The 22,972-nt window shown below is 38.5% G+C and overlaps 1 protein-coding gene across 4 annotated transcripts in view; it reads right to left on the reverse strand.

The window, feature by feature from the left end:
- Positions 1-22,681, reverse strand: part of LOC127362450 (rho GTPase-activating protein 42) — a 59,503-nt gene extending 36,822 nt beyond the window's left edge. For all 4 annotated transcript variants that reach the window (XM_051398153.1, XM_051398152.1, XM_051398151.1 and 1 more), the window contains exons 1-3: positions 22,396-22,681; positions 7,635-7,730; positions 4,427-4,488 (exon numbers count right to left, since the gene is read on the reverse strand). In XM_051398153.1, the coding sequence (XP_051254113.1) occupies positions 4,427-4,488; positions 7,635-7,730; positions 22,396-22,549 (312 nt within the window). In that variant the 5' untranslated portion in view covers positions 22,550-22,681. The remainder of the gene's footprint in view (positions 1-4,426; positions 4,489-7,634; positions 7,731-22,395) is intronic.
- Positions 22,682-22,972: the final 291 nt, after the last annotated feature.

Here is a 22,972-nt window from a genome sequence, read left to right on the forward strand (position 1 = left end):
ATACATGAATGCAAGTCATGAAAAGGAAAGTTATCTCTAATGATTGCTATGTATACTTTTATTCCTCGAGGAGTCTAAACCACTCGTCTAAACAATTAGTTTACTGGCCCCAACGTGCCTATTATACTAAAACAGTGAATTATTTAACAATTTTACAAAAATATATCAGTTATATGTTTTGTAGCATTAAATGGGCTATCATCTCAGCCTGTACCCCTTTAAAGAGGTTGGATTTTTTGTTGGTGCAACTGTGATTTAGTCACAGGGGGCAGAATGTAATATTCTCACAGTGGGTTTATGACTACTTTATGAGAACTACTGTATTCCCTTCGCGTTTATTCTGAAGACAAATCTGACGTTATTTACTTTGTCAGAGCATTTTTCCCCTGCTGCTGGTCACACCAACTGGAGCCATTTCAGCTTGAGACTTTATGGTGGACTCATTACATCATTACAGCAAAGAAAAACTATTATAGGAGAGCTTACTTGACAAACATGATTTATACAAACTGTTTATCACAGTTCTTGGATATCTGAAAATTATAGGATATGTAGACTGTAGTTAGAACAGTTACTGCTGAGTGTTTGCAAAGCTCAGTTATGAATCAATATGAATTAAGGAAATGGTCTGGGTCTATTTAGTTTTAGAAAAATGTGGATTCAATCTGGAGGCATTTGAAGCCTGTACTTCCAATATATTACATCCAAATTACTGCATAACTTGATTTTCAATAAATTTCTAACAACAAGAAGCTATTTATATTTCAAAACTGTTAACTGAGTTTATTCCCATTAAAGTGAATATCATACATGGGCTGAGGAATTCTAAAAGAATAGTAGCAGGCCTGGGAAACGAACTATAGTAAGAAAAAGAAGAGCATGGAGCAAAAGAGGAAACATTTTTAGCAAGCTAGCAATATTAGCTAGTTTCTGATAATCAGTAAGGTAGTGGACCAGATATATATTTTTTATATATCATTTTTTCTTTGTTTTTCAATCTGCAAATGATAAAGGTTTGTCCCATGTCGAAAATCTGACTAATGTTCATCATTTGCAACAGCAGGACAGAGCTGAGCTGTACTGGATAGAGTTTCTGATCTCAAGTTTGATGCAAGTTGAAGTTGCTACAGTGGGCAACGGGTGCAGTTTTCAATGCTGAGTCTATGTTTAATTGGCCTAGACTACATAAAAGAGCGTTTTAAATTATTTATGATGGAGATCAATTTATGCCAAGGTGGCATTTTTGTGAAAACAGTTTTGGAAATTGAGACGTTGAAATAAGGTGTAAATAATGGTACTGGCAACTTTTTTTTGATGCAAGACCTGTTTCTATAAATGAGCTTGAAAATTAGCACAGTACGTACAGAAGCTTATGCCAATCACAGTTTTACACCCTCATGTGAGGTGAGTCATTAGCAGTTTACAGTTCATTTATAGGAGATGCAAAGATAAAAAAAAAGTTAGTTTCACTTCAAAGTAAGCACCACCTCAGTATAATCTTCTTGGAAAACTCGTCGTTTTTCATATCACAGGGATTTCAAAAATACTATGTTTACATTTGACATTAGTTACATTGCTGGCACTTCCATACCCCAATAAAATAAGTGCATGTGAAGAAGAAGTTTTATTTCCTGCACCACCAACATTACAATCAAGCTCAAAGAGCAGGGATCAGAGACATGTTTCTTGCATATTCCTGTGATCTGATGAGACAGTAGACTGCTAGGTGAAGGGAAAAGAGATGATGCAAAAATGGTGCTTTTCAAGCAAGTAGAGACAGATAGGGTATATAAGAGAGGGTGTGTGTGCTATGAACAGGTTTTTTACTTATTAAATCTATCACAGCTGAATGAAGTACTGCATCCTATAGCATCTGTGACTAGTCACAGCTGCTTTGATTTATTAAGTTTATTTTCATTACTTTGCAATCGTGCATGCCGTTGTTGTCTTACAGTGTTCGTCCTACTCAGCTGTGGTGTCATTTAATTTCTGCTATCGAGTTCAGCCGTGTCTCTGCTTGTCATCTTGATTTGTTTTGGTTTCTTTGCACCCTTTGAAATTAGACGCTTAAAAAAAAGAAAAAGGAAAGAAAGAAAAGTGTAAATACTTGCATTAATATGTATTTGTCTTCTTTCTGTGTTTCTATTGTTTTTGCATACACATGCTGTGAACACATCAGTGTGTGAAGCAGTGGTCCCTCTTTGTGCAATCCAGATATCTGACCCCAAAATATGTACTGTTTGCATTCTCATTGTGCCATGCGCTCAAAAACAAAAAGGCTGTTTTAAGTAACATGTAACTCAGTGTGACCAATTCTTCCCTGATCATCCCTGACAGCCATCAAATGACTACCACTACACCAGAAAGACAGAGTCACAACCATATGCCAGTGCCTAGTTTGAGACACCAGGGACAGTAAGAGCCAACCAGCCCTGTGTCACGCTGAGTTAACTGCCGAGTATGTCACGTCCTGTTTTTGCATGCAGGATGATCTGATAAATGTCTTATAATCCCAAAAATCTGAGTAGAAATGTGCGTTCCTTTGCTCCTCTCTATTATAAGATAGAACAGACTTAACTTTAACAAAACTTTATGAATGCAAACATACATTGTCAGGTATATGTATGTAAATATCTCTCTATTTAAAAAAAATGTCCCTGCCTGTGATGTGATCAAGCAGTAACAGTGACAGAAAAAAAACACATTTGTTTACTATTACTTAATACTGTAAACTACTTTTTCACAAAATAATTTCTTCAACTTCATGTCATCCAAATGCTTCATCATATCCATAAGGTAACTGTTTGCTGTACTTCATGCTACAGGATATTCACACAAAGACAAAGATTGACTTAAGGTTGATGCAAATGTGGCTGTATGCACACAAGAAATTCTGACTAATCATTATACATTTTTGTATGTTTGGGACACATTAGAAGATGATTGCAAATGAATGTTGATTACGAATCACAAAACATTACTATGGAGGTATCATAAAGTGATTAATTGAATTAAAAGCAACTGTCCTTTACTCCCTAGACAAAATATATTCAAGCTCTGTATCAATGCTAAATTAACCAGATATTGCAATTTCAGACTGACACGGGCATTACAGGCCATGCATGCATGCAATCTTTACAGGCAATATGAATTTATGAACGGTGCATTTATGCTTGTCAAATTGATTATGATGACAAAATATTCCATAAAGCTAAAAAGGCCTGCATAGAGGTGACCCACATCTTCAAAGGGCAACTTTTCACATCATAAAATTTTGCTGCACATTGAATGTCAGGAGGAAATTTCTCACATTGGGTCTACTACTGTAATACTCAGTCAATACAATTCATAGTCAAGCTGAAGTACAGTATATCTGTGAATCAATATGGACATGATGCTTTAGCAGTTCAATATTTTTCATATTTTTAGAATTACCTTAATCTTCAGTGTTTATCCTAAAAGTCTCATTTTTGCTGCCCTTTAAAGTGTTATTCCAAGCTAAATCTTTTCAGTATCAAACACTCACACCCTTTGCCTAAAAAAAGTGGCTGTAAAAATGTTGTAGTCTGCTCCTTTAAAGAGGATGGAGTGCTAATGAAAACGTCTCAGGTAGTTTTAAAACCTATGAGCGCAAACCTGCAGCTGATCGCATTTGCATATCAGACATGGTAAATCATGCACAGCTGAAGTATGTGGACTAAAGTAATTCCTGCCTTGAGGCACCTCTGAGTACCACCCTCTGAAATGTCTACTTTTGCAAAACAAATGCTAAGTGCAAGCCCAGGTTTATTTCTGCACAAACGAAGCAACACAGCGATGAAACTAAGAAAGATATGCAGTCAACTATAAAGCTGGTAAGACAAAGAAGTCAGAAATCAAGCAGTTAAATAGTATTTATTAAAAGTAAAATATTTTTTATTTCAAAACGGTTCAAAAGCAAATTTCACAGAGGTGAAACTGTTAAACAACTGCAGTGAAATAAATAAACATGAAGATAAATACATAACTTATCATAATGTATATCAATAAAGTACAAGGCACTCCATGTTCAAATGTACTGTGAATGTTCTGAACCAGTTTTCTCTCTGTCAGTTTCTACTATTGCAACTTTGTAACACTGAGGAGTTTTGGGGAAATTTCAGCCACATTGTATTTCTAGAGAACACTAATCTCTTTCCACCACTGAATAAGCTGACTGACTGGTGTACAAAGTGGCAGAATCCACAGGTCCTATCGACAGCTTTGTTTGCTTTAGAGAAAAAATGGCAGGCTAGAACTGCAGATTCCATTCTTTTCACCAGATGTCTCTACTCTATACCAGTTTGCTCACAGCAATAAAGCCTTCCTCTTTTTTGTTCTATACATATACAAAATCAAGAAAATCATCTATAAAAAGAAAATCTAAATATCAAAATTGCAATCTTACCAAGCGTCTCCTTTCCTCTTCAACAGTGTTCAACAGCTGGGAGAACTCTTTGAATGACTGGGCTGAAATACAAAGAAAGATCATTTCTTTTTTTTTGGTAACATATATTTTTTTGCCATTTTGCTTTATTTTGACAGTACAGAGAGAGAAGACACAAAAGGGAGGGGAGAGAAAGAGAGGGGAATGACAGCAAAGGCTGCGGTAAGGACTCAACCTTGATACGTGGTTCTCGCTACTGCAAGTGAGCTACCGATTTCTACAAGAGCATTTTAAAGGTGAAATACTCTATGTTTGGTCAATAAATGCATCAGCATGTATGATACATCATGCACAATATGTTCACCAGTGAACATGTACACTGTTATCCCCTGTGTTGTTGTATTCAGATTATAAAAAAGGATATTATAACACAGTGGCTCAGTCGTTAAACATCAGATGTTTCTGGCACCCCACAAGCACTGTAGCGTGGTGCTAAAATGTTTATTTGCACTGCAGCTTCAGAGCTTTCAGTGCAGCAAATTTTAGAACCTAATAAAAGTGTGCAGCTGTCCAATTTAAGACCAAGACTAGCAGTAAAAAACAATACTTCAATTGAATGGAACCCACTGATTACTTCCCTTTATTTTCGTACCGTGCTAGGCTTTACAATACTGTCACAATGTAGGAGAGACTGATATGGTAGAGATATGTTCACACCATCTGGGCTATACTTTAGTAGCTTATATTACATTCTGCAGGGCCAGATGAATTCAGCATAAAATACATTGAATCTTATCTGCCAGAGAATTGTGCCTTGATAGCTTCACAGCTTCATTAAATAGAGCGCCAGATACAGCGTGGCCTCTGTTGGTCAGCCCCTGTGTCACCCTGTGTCCAGCCATTTAGCAGCGGTCGAGCTGCTCTGCTTGCCAACGCAGTAACATCATTATCAGCCGCGACAGCCTGGCATGGGGACCCATGCATCATCTTAGACACGTTGGTCCATTTACACACCAAAGCTTTTAAAGACCAGGGAGCAATGATTTTGTGCCAGTGATCCTGCAGGCAGGCTGGCCTCCTATTAACGCCACTAGCTCCTTTATCAAGAGCACAAACCTCTCAGGGGGTAAAGGGCACAGCTGGAGCCGTTGATGGGACAAGATTAGACTCCAAAGAAAGGAAATGGGAGTCAAAGTGAGGTTACAGCTTGCATATCATTCACTGGTAAATGGAGGAAAGGCAATAGACCTAATGAATCACTGAAGGAAATAAAATTTACTACCTCAAGAGTGGATGAATGAAGAAGATGAGCTTATGCGAAAATAAAGAGAGACATTACCACACATCAGCATTTTTTCTGCATACTATAAGAAGTTTGTATATTTCTGATCAATTTTATGGGTTTAAATGTTGCCTCTCTGCTTGATATTTAACGTTTCAGATCTAGAGATAGACCTCACGTGACTTGTCCCACCCCAGAAGGCTCTGAACAGCTCTTGGAGACTAAAGGATTGACCTTCTGAGAGAAGGGCATGTAACTTTTCTAAAAATTTAAATTTCTATAGCCACATCAATCTTTTGGCCCCATTGATTCCAGAATAACTGGCGTGGAATGTGAATGTCACTGCGGGAAGTCATAGAGTGAAATCAATAAAAGGTCAGGTGAACCCGTCTGGCAGCACATACAGGATCCCGGTGTTATGTGTGGAAGTTGGGAGCATCAAAGTGAACTATACCAATATTGCATCAAGATTGTGGATGGCATTCACGCAAGGGTCTAGCTATGTCAGTCAGAAAGCTCAGTTTCATTGATGACTAGATTGATTTCAACAGGCTGTTTCATTTTTTCTCAAATTGTAATCATAGCCTCTTCTCTTCCGAGATGGTGAGTGAACACAGTAGCTTAGAGTATGAGGAGATCAGTTCTCTTTAGGAAGATATCAAAGCCTTAAACTTGCAAAATAACACACTTCGATGTGGCTCGATTAATGGTGAAGAATGTATGTGTTGGGGATGCAAAATCTTCTTGGTGTTAAGTTATTTATATTATTTTCAATTTCATTATGTTGTTTGTGCCAGTGTTGCATCCACAGTGGTCTTGATTAAATGCCTCCCAAGTGCATAGATTTACCATTGTCTGTAATACACAGTCAATAAAATGCTTCCAAACAGCTCTGTCATCTGAGCCACAGGCACGGCCAAACCACTGGCTTCTATGGTGCCAGTGATTTGCACTGTAAATACACAGCAGGTCCAGCAACATAACAGGTGGGAAGCTAAAATATCCACTGCTCAATCTGAGAGCGACACCGGTCTTGATTGAAGGCCAGGGAAAGGGTGCATTGCCTCAAATTAAAGCATGCTTGATTCTAATGAGGCTTGGATTTGGGTGTGGACTTTTCCAATAAGCATAATTGGTCTCCTGCACCCCTGCCTATCATACAGACGCCACAGCTTTGAGAGAAAAAAGGGAAGAATGCCTATTCATTACGCATTCAGATGAACATTACAGCCTCATGTAGAGGAGGTCGATATCCAGTCTAGCCCTCACAGATGGACAGTAATTCAGCAGTCTCCAGCTCCACGGAGCGAAGGACTCAAGCTGGGGATAATGAGCAGTGAAAAAAAAGAAGAGGAAGAAGAGGCCAGACTGGGAGTCCTGCCCATTAGAGCCAGAGAGGCCCACTGCACAGCTGCTTTCATATTCCTGTTGGAGGCAAGGAGGTTCGCACCTCCATTAATCTCTGACACTGATCACAATTAGTCCCTTTGATCTCTTATAGGCTTGAAACGATACAGGGGAAGCATCATAAGCAAATCAATAGCATTAATTATACATGCATCACAGACAGCTTTAAGATCTATACTAAAAGCCAAATCCCATTCCAAGAATTTGCAGAGTATGCTTAATTTTGTCTGAAAACAGTTCCCAGTGACTCTGATGAAGCTTTCTCCTCTTCCTACTACTTTCACTGATGTAAAATTGCTCAAATATAATAATATCATATGTTGAGCACTTGGTCCTCAGCCAGAGGACAGCTCTTATGATATGTGTAAGCACTGCAGCCAATTCTGTTCAAGTGTCTCCCCAGAGAATCCTTACTGAAATGTCAGAAAAGGTTCGGACTGAGGTTACAATCTAAGTAATTGGTTAGAGCAGAGAGGAAAGAAGATTAAAGACTGCAAAGAGAGAGATGTGCGCTCCTGGGCCTGGCCAAACTAAACTTACCAATGTTCACCTCGTCATCTGTCTCTGCATCACCTATGCACTCAAACTGGAACTCCTGCAGGGACTGGGAGAACTTCTGGACGGCAGCAGAAAGATCTGGAAAATCAGAAGGTCTAAGCATCAGAACAAAGCATTGCACAAATGCTTCAGACATTCAAGACACATGGATCACATTCTACATATGCACAATAGAGTGCAAACCTAATGTAACCTCCTTGCACATACAGAATACCCATGAACTACTTATTAGAAGTTACATGGAGACTGGTTTACTTAATGCCTCTGAAGTCATATGTTTATATCAGTGTGTCAAGGTAGCCTTACCATCACTTTGATTATTGACAAGTTGGCAGCATAATGTATAGAAAGAGAAAGCAAAAAATTCAAACTCAATAATATGTCATAGTTCATCATATTCACCAGTATACATACATGTAGATTTAATTTCTCCCTTTGTGGATAAAGTGGTACTTTTAATATATATATATAGTTCAATTCAATTTTATTTGTATAGCGCCAATTCATAACAGAAGTTACCTCAGGACACTTTTCAAATAGAGCAGGTCTAGACCGAACTCTTTATAACATTATTTACAGAGACCCAACAGTACCACCATGAGCAAGCTCTTGGCGACGGGGGCAAGGAAAAACTGCCTGTTAAGAGGCAGAAACCTAGGACAGATCCTTCGGCTCTAGGTGGGTGGTCTTTTGCCTCGACCAGTTGGGGTACAGCAAAAACAGTAGCAACAACTACACTAATAGTAGTGACTGATGATGATGAACATAAAGACGACGACGACGACGACAACAGCAACAATGGTGGACAACGAGCAGCGGCAACAGCAGTGTTAAGTTTGCTATTTGTTATAGTGATAACAACAGCAACAAAATAGTGGAACCTAAGAAGACTATTACTTGACAACTTCTGGGAGCAAAAGAGCAAAATAATGCACTTTTATGATCTGCTGACTGTCCAATTCTATGCCCACTGACATTCATACAATAGCAGTTCTGTGAGTGACTGCAATATCTGCTATATTTACTTTATCACTTGTCCATTGATCATAATACTGAGATCTGTCCAGAAATATTAAGCCCAGCTGAGCTGCCTAACCTTTGTGTCAAACATGATATAGTACAAGTTAAAATTCTTAGAAAAATTCCACCTTTGGATCCTCTCACACGGTTAGATAAAAATTTATGATGTTTATTGAATTCCAGCAGTTCAGTTGGGATAAAATGCTGTCCTCATTTTTTCAGAGTGACATTTGACAACCTCCAGAGAATTGGTGTTAGTCTTTTGTGTTCCAACTTTCCAGTCGAGAAAAAAGTGAGTCCTGCCTCTTATACAAACATTCACCTCTGATGTCACTGGAAAAATTGGTGCCTTTACAGTCTCTATTTTTCCGATTGTAAATTTGCATTTGACAATTAACTTCCAATGACTTTAAATAACACTAGATCCCTAACAATGCCACAGGACTATGCTATAACAGTGTGTTACATACTATATTTCATCTTTGCTTGGGGGAAATTATGTTTGTCTATGTTTTTTTTTGTTTGGCATGTTAGAATGGCTCTAAATACTACAGGACCCATGAGCCTTTGCAGTCATTGCTAAAGGTTGAAATCAATCCAGACATATTCACAAAGCTTCAATGTAGCAATCAGGAACAAATCGCTGCACCGTAGCAGCTGAATTGATTAATCGATCCAAATATGATCCAAAATCAGAAAGACAAATCTGAACAGATTTAAGCTGTTAAATGTTATTTAACAATTTCTACAACTTGTGTTTTCATCCTGCTGTTAGATCCCTGGGAGCCGCTTGACTTCTATAGTAAAGTATATGTATATGGTCTTTTACCTTTGACTTACTAGCAGTGAACCAGAATTGGCAAAGAGCAATTGCTCATCATTTGTAGTGATGAGTCAACCGTACTGATGAGTCAGCCGGAGTGTTACATGTCCATTCAAGAATTAGACTGCTTTAACAGTCTCTCACCTACACTGTGTATGTGGGGAAAAAAAGACTAGATTTTTATTCCCTGAACCCTGCCCGCTCAAAATAAACCTTCCCACTTCACTTCTCTATTATCCACAGAATAAATAAAAACAACAAACAGCAAAATTGGCCCATAAGTGTATGTCATGTTGAGGCAGCTCAACGTGACCTGCACTTCCCAGCTTTTACCTTTTCTCTCAGCTTAAAAACCATAGCTATTGGGATAAAAAATGTATGTTGTGTTAGTATTCCATTTTTAGTTGATTAATGTGCTTTTATTATTTATATAGTTGAGTTGTAATGCTAATTTTCTCAGTGTGAACAAAAGTTTATGTGGTGTATCAAATGCTTAAAGACGGGCTCAAACCAATTAGGCAACATCAAGGCTGCTCAACAACTGCTTTTTAGAGTTTAGTAAATTTTTTCCTCTCTGAAATAACAGCATGTATAAGCTCAACAAAAATCTCTCTAGAGTCTCTCTCTATTTTTTAAATTATTGAACCCATTACGATAATGGCATGGATTTTGAGTTATCATGTGGAAAGGAGTTTTAACAACTATAAGATAAGACAAAAATAAACACTACTCAATTAGAGTAAAAGAAAATCTGGGTGGTATCTATCCAGACCCATTACAGATACAGTATATGTATCCAATTATCAGCATGCAAGAAATCAGGCACGGACGGTCTGATTTCAGTCAGATTCACAAGAAAATCGAACATGTTGGGAGGAAAAGCAATTAAGCTGCTTTTTAACGCAAAGGGGAAAGTAACTGCAGTGCTGACCTGTGAATAGCTGACCAAGAGCATGAATCACTTGTAATTTTATTTTAATTTTATCATGCAACTGATTTCAATTTGTTTCATACCTCAGTTACATAAAGGTTGGTGTGTGGGTCCACTGTATTAGCACTGTGGGTATATTCTTGCTGAGGTGAACGTAACCTATGTTTACCAGTACTTTAAAGAGTGGGATGAGGCTTTAGCACGTAATGGAGGCTTTTAACATTTCATAATTCAGTTGAGTTTATAATTAAAAGCAAAACAAGACAGATTCTAAAATACTCTGACATTTTAGTTGTCAGCCCACACAGTTTGAAATGTACACATTTTCTTATATCCATTGTTGACAATGACTCACTAATTGCCTCTCTCCTTCTTTCTTCTCTCACCAGCACTCATGTATTTACTTCAAAGAACTGTGACCTTAACAGACTCTTGAGTGGAAGTAAGAAATTGCACAAGCTACAGACTCAAACTTGTGTGTTAATGTGATAGAAGAATATGAAGGCTATTGAGGTTGAGGTTGTTATAAACTGTACTACTTCTACTAGTACTAGTCTGAAGGAAAAAACTGGAGTAACTGTTCTGCTTTTTTTTTTGCAGATTATTCCTGTACATATTGTATGCATATGTAGACTTTTTCATATATTTTTCATACTTTACATGCTTCCTATTTTGGCATTACTCATTAAGAAGGACCCCTTACATACCTATAATTACTACAGGAACAACATAATGAAAAGTATAAAATGAGACATGCTGTCAAAATAAATGAATAAAAGAAGCTATGATTGAAGTTTTTTAATTGATCACTTTTTTTTAGCAACTATAATAATAATAACTGAATGTTGAAAACTGAAAATTATGAAATGACTTGCTTTCAAAATTTCCTTTATTAAGTTTAAGTTTAACAGAACCTTTCTGTTTAATATAATGTCTGACAGTTCATAATGGATATAGTGATGAAACCTATACAGCTCCTACTGTGACAACAATAGTTTATCTAACAGGCATCACAAAGTATAAACTGGCCTTAAAAGCACCCAAAAATCAATGCTCTCATCTTCACAGGGGCATAAATTGCTTGGAAGAGTCATGTGATATTTGTCAGTGAGTGTCTTTTTCTTTACATAACAGCAAGCATTGTTACTATGTATTTCAGTGTATTTTAGTAATCTGTAGGCACAGAATAACAACACTTTTGCTCAATGAGACCACAGATTGAAATGCTCTCAAAGACATCTACACCATAGGGAATGAGAATGTCTGACCACTAAATGTTGCTGAGGCTGCCTGAGTGAAACTTTTCCACCAGATGTATTGTGCCAGTGATGTGGTCCTGCTTTGACTCTAAAGCCGCTGATTTGAGATCAATACCGAGCTGCAGTTGTCTGGATGTGCTCACAGGACCATCAATAACAGGATGATCTTTTAGCTCAGACATACAGACAGGCACCAACCTCACAAAAACAAACCTACGAATGTTGCCACCAACTCAATGCACTTTCCCTATAGCCACCAAAAACCAAGGAATATAACATAAAAACGATAACAAAATCAGCCTCAGCATCTGATATTTGCTTGCTTTGTAATAATCTTTAACAGTAACAGCATTCAATATAATGTCTGGTTACTCAGTATCAACTCAAATCCCAAACTGTCAATTACCAAAAGTACATATGTATTATTTATTCAGAAAGTTACTGATTGAAAATTTTTTTTGCCTCTTAACTATACATATAAAAAATACTGTATACATAATTTTTCATATTTCTGGTAATGTTCCAAAGAAGTATAATTCTGGTGTTGGTGATCTAGCTCAGCTTCAAGGTGGCACATAAAACTAAAGTTACATGGCATCAAATACTTTACTTGGTGGTAAATCCCGAGTACCTCATCATTAGCATTTTCACAGCTACAGCTCTCATAACAGCACTTCTTCACCAAGGGCCCATGGGAGATGTGGTTGAAACGGGTGCTGGACCTGTCCATTCAGGAGGCTACACACTTACTTATTTTTGCATCTCCACTCTAAATTAACAAACCTTAATAGTCTAAGTACAATGTGTAATTTAAGTTACAGCAGCAGAGCTTAGGGAAACAGGCTGCCTACATGATGAGGCTCACTACACCTGTCGCGGCTATACCTCAGCGTAAACATATGCATTAATAAATGTTTACCATATTTTAACTAGTGGAATACTCAAGAAAGACCTGTCACAACAATTTTGTGTTTAAGTTCTATTTATATGCATTATTTACTATGTTTGGGAATCACCACACATGATTTTGGCCCTCTTCTCATTAGTGGACACTGCAGAAAATATTTCTCAAGCTGTTACAAAGAAACCAACTGACTACAAGTGATCACAAGGCTGAGTAGCAAAGATAAATGGAAAGAGAATCAGTATAAAGAAAGATAAATGAACAGCTTACATTTTTAACCTTAGGCAAGCAGGAAAAGCATAATCAGTGCAACACATTCCAGGTTGTACATTTTAAAGTTTTAGTGGAAACAATGCAGACAAAGAGCCTCTTCTTTCAGGGTGTTTTATCTATTTAAATGTCAATGCTTGCTGTTGGCATTCTGCTTCCAAATATTTAAGTCTACTGATGAATTAAGGTTTTGTGTATCAGCTTTATAATTGAGCAATGTGTCGTGTAGCTTCCAAGGCTACATTTTACTTTGGAAGGCCAGTTGTTTTAGCAAAAGTGTAGCTTAACCAAATCATAGTCCACAAATGCATTAAAACTATATGAATACTCTGGTTTTCATGTTTATGACGCTAGGTGCTGGGCATATGATTACTGTAGAGTAAATAAGACCTCACAGGTGATACGGTGCTACACAAAGACATATAGCAATGTAGCATCCATTCTAGAAGAAAGGGAGAAAATAAGGAGTAAAGACAAAAAGGAAGGGACACCTTTGCTGCGAGTATAGGAACTGGAGACCTCATGGTTCCCCAGATATTTCATCTTACTCCTCTGCATCTTCTCTGACAGAAGCAGGAACTTGGTGCATATCACTTTGAAGATGTGGTGAAAAAAAGCTGTGATGTTCAGGGGTGTAATAAAAGGAAAGAAGCGTAACTTTGATAAGGTCTGAAACTGAGGATGTTATCTACCACATGAAGTGTAACACTGAAGTAAAAAAGAAAGAGCTATTGCTGTAGAAGTTACAGAGCTACAAGAAGAAAAGCCTATTTTTGACATTTTGACTAATTAATACACTATTTATAACACCACCTTAAAATAGTGTTTTCTAATTTTACTACACTGGGCAAACATTTAATCTTACCCTGCATGCAATTTTACAAACATCATATTTGACATTATGATTCTTTACACAGCGGGTATGCACAGAGGGGTAACGGAAAGAACAATAGTTATGGTGTGCCGTCCTCCTGTGCAGGTTTTATATCAAAGAGTAGAGCTCCGACCACCCGGCCAAGACATGACTGGATGAAGCAGCTTTCCCAGTTAGTGCCCAGTGTGAGAGATGTGAGAGAGGACTATGGCTGTCAGTCACCTCACAGCAGAGCCCCCTGGGTACGCCCTTTATCTCGTCTCCAGGGCAACCACATACTACCAAATTCCATCTGCTGAAAACCCCTGACAAAACACAGACAACACTGCAGGAAAGTCTGCAGTTTTCTCACAAACAGCTGAAGTGCATGTCTACGTCAGTAGCTATTAGGACATAAATTACAATTTAAGGACGCGCATAAATTCTGCGACAGCAATTTAGATTTTTAGTTTAGGGGTAATGACTTTAATAAACGATGTCCGTGTAGATCTGACGTTTTATGCAACATAAATATCAGTGTCATACAGTCAAAGTCACTCAAATCCCCACGCTGCCCATTTTCCCACATTGCTTCTAACACATCAACGTAAGGACAAAGTTTTTACTTGCTGCCTAGTGACAGCTGCCATGATAACCAGGTAATCAGTGTTATTCACTTCACCAGTCAGTGGTCATAATGTTATGGCTGATCGGGGTATTTCAGAAATGTAATTATAAAGTTGAAATCCAATTAGAAGCATTTGTCTTTTAATTCCTTCATGTTGTAATGTTCAATGAAAATGCCTCCTACAATGCCAATGCATCCGACCAAAACTGCATAGGCACTGGTCATAAACCTGTTTAACTGCTAATTATTGGAATAGTCTCAAAAATCACAGAAACTTTTTTCACAAAATGTCCATGTTATTTTGTCTACCCCCTGCAGACAGATTCTTTTATAGCTGCAGGCTTAGAAAATATATAAAGAAAGTATTTAAAAAATGTCCTGTTGACTAGCACATGTTGAGGCATGAACATCACACTGCACTTACCATACCAGCACTTTGTGTTATGTGACTGACATGACAACACTAATTACTAAGCAGCATCCTTGTTGTGCTTTCACTCCTCCGAATATTCTTGGGGGTTTTAATGAAGTGCTTTAACACAAATTAGTGCAGAAAAGCTTTTAAAACCTTAAGTCATGGGCATAAATGTGTTCCATTAAAAAGCAACAAAAGCATCTGCTCGATAAAAAAATCCTCTTCAGCTTTTGCTAAATAGCTACATATTTACACTTTCCCTCAAATGACTCTGAATGCACTCAAGGTATTTTCTGTTTAATATTTACAAGGCTCATCCCCAGACTTTACTATATATCTGTCTTTTATTGAGGCAAACAAACAAAAACAAAAGCATACCGCAACAATACACTTCTTTTGTAGAGACAGTTCACTGTCTGCCTGTACATCAACATTGTGGTAAGACACAGCATAGCTACTTTATCTTGTGAGGGAGACAGCTGATTTCAGATGAGAAGGTCTTCAAAGGGGAACACTTCTATGCACCCAGCTTAACGAGAGACGGGGAGAGCTCTTTGATGCAACAGTAGGGTGCATTGTCCCCCTTTGATTCCATTTGGAGGGATTGTAATGGGGGGAGTGGCCCTTCAGGTAAGGCCTCTTCTACCTGCCTACTATTACATTCGCTTGTCAGTCGCCCAGCAGGAGAGGAAGAATAGCTGTGTGAAGAGAGCCGACCAGACAGACCCGTGCACCCCAGGAGCATACCGAACGTATCCCATTAACAACTGTTGCCTCGAACAAAGCCTTATCTAAGTAGTCCACATTCGCTGCCGTAGTAGCTAGGCAGTAACTCCAAGTGGCAGACCTAATTCTTAAGGGACAGAGGGGTCTTAATATGGCTGAATAAAATATGTACGGAGGAGACTATAGAACAGCGTCTCTGGGGTGCACTGATACAGCCTATATGGTATAGGTTACAATTAAAATGCCTGTTGGTATGATGCTATTAAACATTTTCACACTACTGCTTTCCAAAGCGGGGTCATTCATTCTGGAGAAACAGATACAGGTCCAGGTCGCCAGATACCAATGCTTTTGAACATTTGAACAACCGGGGAGCAAGAACGAAAGTAAACATAACCAGTAATATCATATAATATAATGCAATCTAAATGTGTTGACTATTGGGTACTTAATTAAATCAACTGATCTAAATATGTTGTGACAATGCATTGGTCACTGAATAGCAGAATATGACAGGGAGAAATCAACCTTGTGTACCCTCTACCTCTGGAGAATACAATCTGCATTGTTTGCACCGTATCCATCTAAATTGTTAAAAACAATTGAAGAGATGAAAGAGCCTGACCCCGGTTCTTTGATACAATGCTGATGCAATGCTACAGCCTATTGCTAAGCTCTAAAGAAAAAGATCAGTTATTAGCCCTGCAATTCGGCTGGAATGAAAAAAGCCAGCCAGGCCAGTCTCCACCATTTATCACCAAGTCTACAGCTTTTAGACTGAGTTGAGAGATTTTCTTTCAGAAGACACATCTGACACAACTACTGACAAAGATGAACTTGCCTCTAAAGAAAAAGCACTCAGAAAATATAAGCCGAATTTCACATTTGAAGCAATAGTTGGAGCATTTTCCAAAACATCTATTTTGTGTGAGGCCTTCTTGCTCTCATCAAGGCAAATACAATTAGCCAAGAACATGCTCCCAAGTAAGACAATAAAAAAAGGTGTGCAAAATAAATTTAAACCCTCCCCCCATCGTCCAAACACTTACTGAGAAAACTTGGCAACACATGGGGCCAGGCACTGGAGACTTTCTAATGTGCCATCCAAAGTCTGAGTTTAGCATCTGCGTAGGCTAAAGTGACATGGAAATTCACCATCTTTTACCAGACACTCTTTGGGTTAATCACAAGAATGTATCGCACCCTCATATTGTTTATTGGCCACGTCTGGATGGGTTGTTTTTAACAGATAACCTACGCAAATCATGTGTTTACGGACAACGTGACTAGTCATTTGATCTTAATATACTAAAATTGCATTTTGGGAGGAACAGCACTCAAGTGAGAGTCTTGTTGTCATCACCCTCTAATAATATTAAGCTATTTGGTGACTTTGAATTGTGTACACAACACAGCATTAATCTACCTTGATAAAAAAAAAAGACAAAAACACACATATAGTAAATAATGCAGCCGAAGCTGAAATGAGTGAATTTTTAATGCTGTGGAGGAGAAACGCAAATGTGTCAACGTATCCTTTTCAATCTGAAGAAGCAACAAAAGCACCAGCATGCGATGCCAGGCGACTTTAAGCATGAGAATGGTGCTCGGTGTGACAATCACTTTGACTGACAGAGTAACAACAGAGCACTTCAGACCAGACCTCAATCTGGAGTCTAACACATTTCCCTGCGCAGTCTGAGGGGAAACAGCTTTTAGGAATACAACGTCTAATCCTTTTATCAAAATCTGTCCACAAAAACATCCGAGTCCCTTGCAGTGCCGCATGAGCTGTGCTTACCGCCTCGCTCCGCTTTATTGCTAAACAAGTCACATAATGTTCTCCTGTATTTCATTTCCATTACATGAGTTCAAATTCATCAAAGTAGTCAAAGCAGCAGTAATACATTATAAATGGTATAATCCTGCAACACATAGCCTGCTTTACAGTCACAGCCCAACAGACACACATACAGGGAAAACACACACACACACACACACACACACACACACACACACACACTGAAGCAGAATGATGTCCAGCCAAATGCTATCTGAGGGAGGATGGGGGATGGTTATACAAGCATGTTTACAGGACATTTCCTGTGGCTGAGCCTTGGGAGCATCATCTGTCCTCAGACAAACAAACACTCCAGTTCCCAAAGTTGAAAGCTTTTGCGCAATCGCTTTTAACAAAAAGCCTCTCGTCATTTAATAAAATGACAGTCACTAATTAAGCTATATTAAGTTGCATAAACATCTCAAAATTATGAAGGCACAGATTGAACAAGTAAAGATGCTGTTTACAGACGTGCTAAATACTGTAATTTTTATAATAACAACACCCATGCGTGTCAGCCATTCATTACTGCGTGTATCTCAGAGAGGAAGCATCCACTCTGTAGCTGGTGAACAGGAGTGGGCATGGGGTGGTGGCAGAGAGACACAGTCAGCTAACATAATAATGGGCTGTCTTCAAGTTCAGACTGAGATAATCTGTCTGCATTTATAAAACCTTATGGAAATTAAATGCTTACTCGGATTTATGAATCTTCTTAAAACATTCTTCTAGAAAGGTTTTAACGATAACAGTAAAGAGACAGAAACAACTCTTAAACACCTTAAATTTGAGAAATATTGCAGTGTTGCAGAAAATCTAAGTGCCAGGCATACATGGCAGATATGGTGGAAGGGCAGTGATGCACAGTTTCCTAAAGTAGGTTACATGCCCTAGCTGCTGTCACTATGAAGGAAGAACAAGCAGTCGGCCCTTTGTTTAGCCAAAGACTGCCCGAGTCTGAGAGGGTCTCTACACTGCACTGGGAGTAGCCATAGTGCACAGTGTTGTTTTTCATACACATTTATCAGTGTTATTAAATTCATAAATTGTGATCAATATTGTGCATGTTCTAAAGCAAGAATGTGACATAGCACACAATTTGGGGCTGGCTTTGAACAATACTTTTTTTTTGACAGCAACTAGAAAAAATCTGTAGAAAACACTAATGGAGCATCGGTGACATCACCCGTAGCCTGCTGAAAGGATTTTGTAAAGGTTGTCCTCTGAATCGCATGACCCACTCTCTGGACACAAGCTCACAAGCCAACTGAACGCTACAGGTTCAGTGTGAAATGACAAAAGTCAAGTAAACAAGCGGTGGTTGAAAAATGTCATACATCTAGCGAGTAAAAGGTCTCAGATATTTTTCCTGGGAGCTGGCCAGTCAATCCACGTTTTAAATGACTTATAGTATGACGTGGTGAGATAGAGGACTGCAGATGGTGCTCTGATAAAACATGACAAGGTGTCCTGAAAATGATTCTGCTGCCATGTTTGTTATTTTGTATATATAGAAAAGTATTTTCTAGGCAGTAGTCATAAGTAAGTAATAAGTAAGCAAGCATTTGCTAAGATGAGCCATGAATGATAAAGTTTTCTTGCTATAAGTTTGTTTTTGAGTTTTGCTGCCTGTGATTTGTTAGAAAAATGTTGTAAGTGGGACCAATTCTCGTCCGTGCAAGGTCACTTCCTGGAGTCTTAACATCACTATGAGGCTGCTAGGCAGAGCTTTTCCAAAGTTAAAGCACCTGGAAAAGAAATATCATAATCTGCAGCTTGACGTTTTTACATTTTGGTTTTTGTACAAATTTAACAAAGATGCATCATGACCTTTAGAGGTGCTGGTAGGCGCATTTTGAAACTGGATTTTGCTGTTAGACTGAACCAAACTAGTCTTTTTTCCCTGTTTCCTATCTTTGTGCTAATCTAAGATAAGCAGCTGCTGGCTGTAGTTTCATATTTATCGTATAGACATGACAATGGTATCGATTTTTCATCATCTATTTCTTGGCAAGCAAGAAAATAGCATATTTCCCAGAACTTCCACGTTTGCTTCACTTAGTCATTGTCACTGTCAGTTGGTTTCAACAGAAAATCTTGACAATATGGTTTGGGCGTCTTGTGTTACCCACATTCTCTCATCATTTGAACTTTACCAGATAGATTTCAAATATACAACATTAGTCTCCATTGATGCCTGGGTACCTGCCCAAGAGCTTTGTATACAAACTTACCTAGCCCATCTAAAATGTATCATTATATGGCTTGTATCTGCGGTTTCACCCACCCTACTCACAAAGGGATAATTAGTGCTTTTAGTGTATTCAATTACTGCAGTCAAGCGGAGGGATTAATAAAAGTCAGCAGTTGTTATTTACACCAGGTGTGAACAGTCAGTGCCAGCCACAGATAGTAAGGCAAAGCTATCCACAGCATCTGCAGAGAGATGTTACTTGCACCTGGAACAAATTATGCAAACCTACAAAAATAAGTGTAACTGTGGTGGGATTTGGAAATGTTTTGTTTCATAATCCTCATCATGAGCATTAATACATTCATGATAATGATATGACTAAGACTGCAATGTTTTCATACCATGTTTACATATTGAAAGAGAGAAAAATAGAATAAATTGATGAATGATGGTGGTTATGGTTGGACCAAGAAAAAAGAGCCTCTATTTTATCCCCAAAGCCAAGTTTGATTCTGCCTTTCTTAAACTATTTCAGCAACAACAAGGAGTCAAATGTTAATTATTACATGGTTAATCCTACAACGAAGTAAAGCACCATTTCTGACCATACCTAATTGTCTTTAAACATATGACAGAATTCCCATTTTACATCCTATACGCATATATACTACACACACACACACACACACTCGTTAATGCAGTTTCATTAATGTGCAGAAGCCTTTTACAGATAACGTATTAACATGAAAGTCAACCTTGGCTCAACGGGCCTCATTCACACAGACAGCCCACGAGAAGGCCAACAAATTATGTTATACTATTCTATTTTGAAACATGAGGTGATTACTATTAAAAAAGAGCTCCATTAAAGGTCTCCCAGTAATGTCACCACTGATGGTGGGTCATAAAGGGTCATAAACCTCTGTGGCGTCTTAAGTTAAGGACCATCAATAATTTACTTCCGTTTCTTCGCTTCCCGTGCTCTCACTCCACCCCTGACCGAAACTGGGCTTTCCAGATAAAGGACCGTTCCACTCATTGCTACACAGAAAAGACAAATACAGCCCAAAATCCCTTCCTATAGCTGGTTGAGTTGGGAGGTTTTTTTTGTTATTTACTGTAACACTTTACACTTTCACTTGTAGGTGAGCTTACAATAGGTTACACAATCACTAGTTGATTTACATTCATCTAGTTTAACTTTTTGACAGCAGAGACCTGGGACATGGAGTGTTTGGGATAGACTAGGGTCTCTGTTATATAGTTTCCCTGCATTCATTAAAGTCATTGTCTCAATTCAATTGATACTATCTTGCTGAATATGCATAGCACAACCTGGAGCATTATGGTCATATTTGGTATTAAACCACATGGACCTTTGACACGCAGAGTGTCCTAGCTGTCATGAATAAACCATTCAGCAAGGTTTTGCTGTCCACCTGTTGTGCCCTGCCCACTGACAGAACAGCTTTCCTGCTAAAAAAAGTATAAAATAGGTTGAAATGTGGGGCCAAGAAAACTACATAGTTATCAAAGCCTTCAGTATACATGAGGACAATCAAAATGTTTTTATATTCTGTGTACTCCTAACAGTAGAATGAGCCAATATAAACCTATATTAAGGCCCAGTCATGCAAAAAACAAAAAGATAAAACAAAAACATAATGTGATATAGCTTTGCTTTAATACAACTCAGCTCAGTGATCACTACACAAGGCCCATACAATACAAGAAATCTTGGCTTACGCCCCCATGGTTACCATCATGCCTGAATATTTCTGGTACAAAAGCCACAAACAGAAGACACAAATACAGACAGTCTAATAATGTGCAACATGTTAAAACTATAATAAAAATTTTTATGCTAAAGTTTGATATTGCATTGTTAACCCTTGTCAATGTGTTATATTCCTAGTTGGTGTTTCAGCTTCAATGACTGAGCGACGGTTTTGTCCGTCGCTCAGTCATTGAAGCAACAAAAAGCAACAAAAAGCAAAAACATGTACTGTATGTAGGAATGATGATAAAAAAATCTCACAAAAGTTGACAGGACCAGGTTGAATTGTGAATATTACTGCACTGCCATGGCCTTCTCATCCTATTCCAAGCCTATTCCATATTTATTAGGCCTATATTTCCAATCTTTCTTCATTTCACAGACACACTTCCCATCCCCACAGTGATACAGCAGAACAGGAAGTCCACTTTAATCAGCACAGTGGAATTTGAGATTAAACTCGGAATTTGAGAGGACAATGACCCATGACACACCAGTGCTGCATCCGCATCCAGACAGTCGTACAGCTCTCATTCATGCAGTCATTAAAGACTAGTCTATATTTCCCTCCTAATAGGTGACTTGAGAGCCCTTGAGGGTGAAAGTATTTTCCATTAATGGACTGAAGTTAAAGCAAATTCCAGCTCTGCACTACTCATATGCATGTCTGTCTGTGGCCTTGTGATTGTGCATCTAGCAGAGTAAAACCACTCATATCATAGATTCTGGTTTGTACTCTCAGGCTCTGTTAGACAAGCCTATGCATGCATGCAGCCAGGGAGGAACACAAAAAGACACACACAAAAAAAAAGGAATCCTGGAAATACAACAACCTCCAAATAATGAATTATGTGTGGGGGTTTTTTTTGCAAGGCTTTTCCCCAGCAATATAAATGCTTCCCAATGGGAGAGCACAGGGTTATTCAGCTCCGGTGGCTTGAGTTCAAATATGGACCATTCAGACACTAACACAGCAGACTTAAATAAGCTGTAATGAATGCATCCTCTAATTACAAGGCGCCTGTGGCTTTCAGGTAGTTACACTTATAAAAGATTATTTCTGGACCCGTAGGAGTGGAAAAAGGCCACGTTGGGCTACTTACTCTTGAGCGCAGTGATGAGCATATTCCCATCCTTGATGAGGTCTTTGATGAACTTATTTGTCCGCTCTAGCTCGATTTCATGGCATTTAATACGCTCTCTGAAGTCCGGACTGTCCAGGAAAGAGTCAGTGAACTCCAAAGTGGGGAGTCCCATTGTACCCCAGCGACGAAGTTGCTTTTCAAACTTCAGAACTCGGTATATAAGAGTTTTTTATTTGTCATCACGTAGCTCCGATGTAATACAGGCGCCTCCAAGTTGACCAAAAAAAAAAGTTTTCCTGCTCCGCTGAGTTCCTCACTTCCGCTTGGATTTTCTCCGCTTTTTTTTTTCCGGCTACCTATCATAAAAAATAGTGGTCGTGTGACTCCTGCTGGTTAGTTTTGGATAGTTTACAGCAGTTTGTGTAGACCCGCACTCGGTCCCACATTCAGTACGTCACCCCTTAACCCCTGTTCAAAGTGAACATACTGTATCAAAGCAGCATTTCACATGATACAATAAAACGTAGTTTATACATAGGCAAACTAATGTGTTATATTATTATGGGTTGATAAGATGAGTTAAAGCAGGGCTGGC

This window comes from Dicentrarchus labrax, unplaced genomic scaffold (genome assembly GCF_905237075.1).
Source record: "Dicentrarchus labrax unplaced genomic scaffold, dlabrax2021, whole genome shotgun sequence".
Taxonomy (NCBI): Eukaryota; Metazoa; Chordata; class Actinopteri; family Moronidae; genus Dicentrarchus; species Dicentrarchus labrax.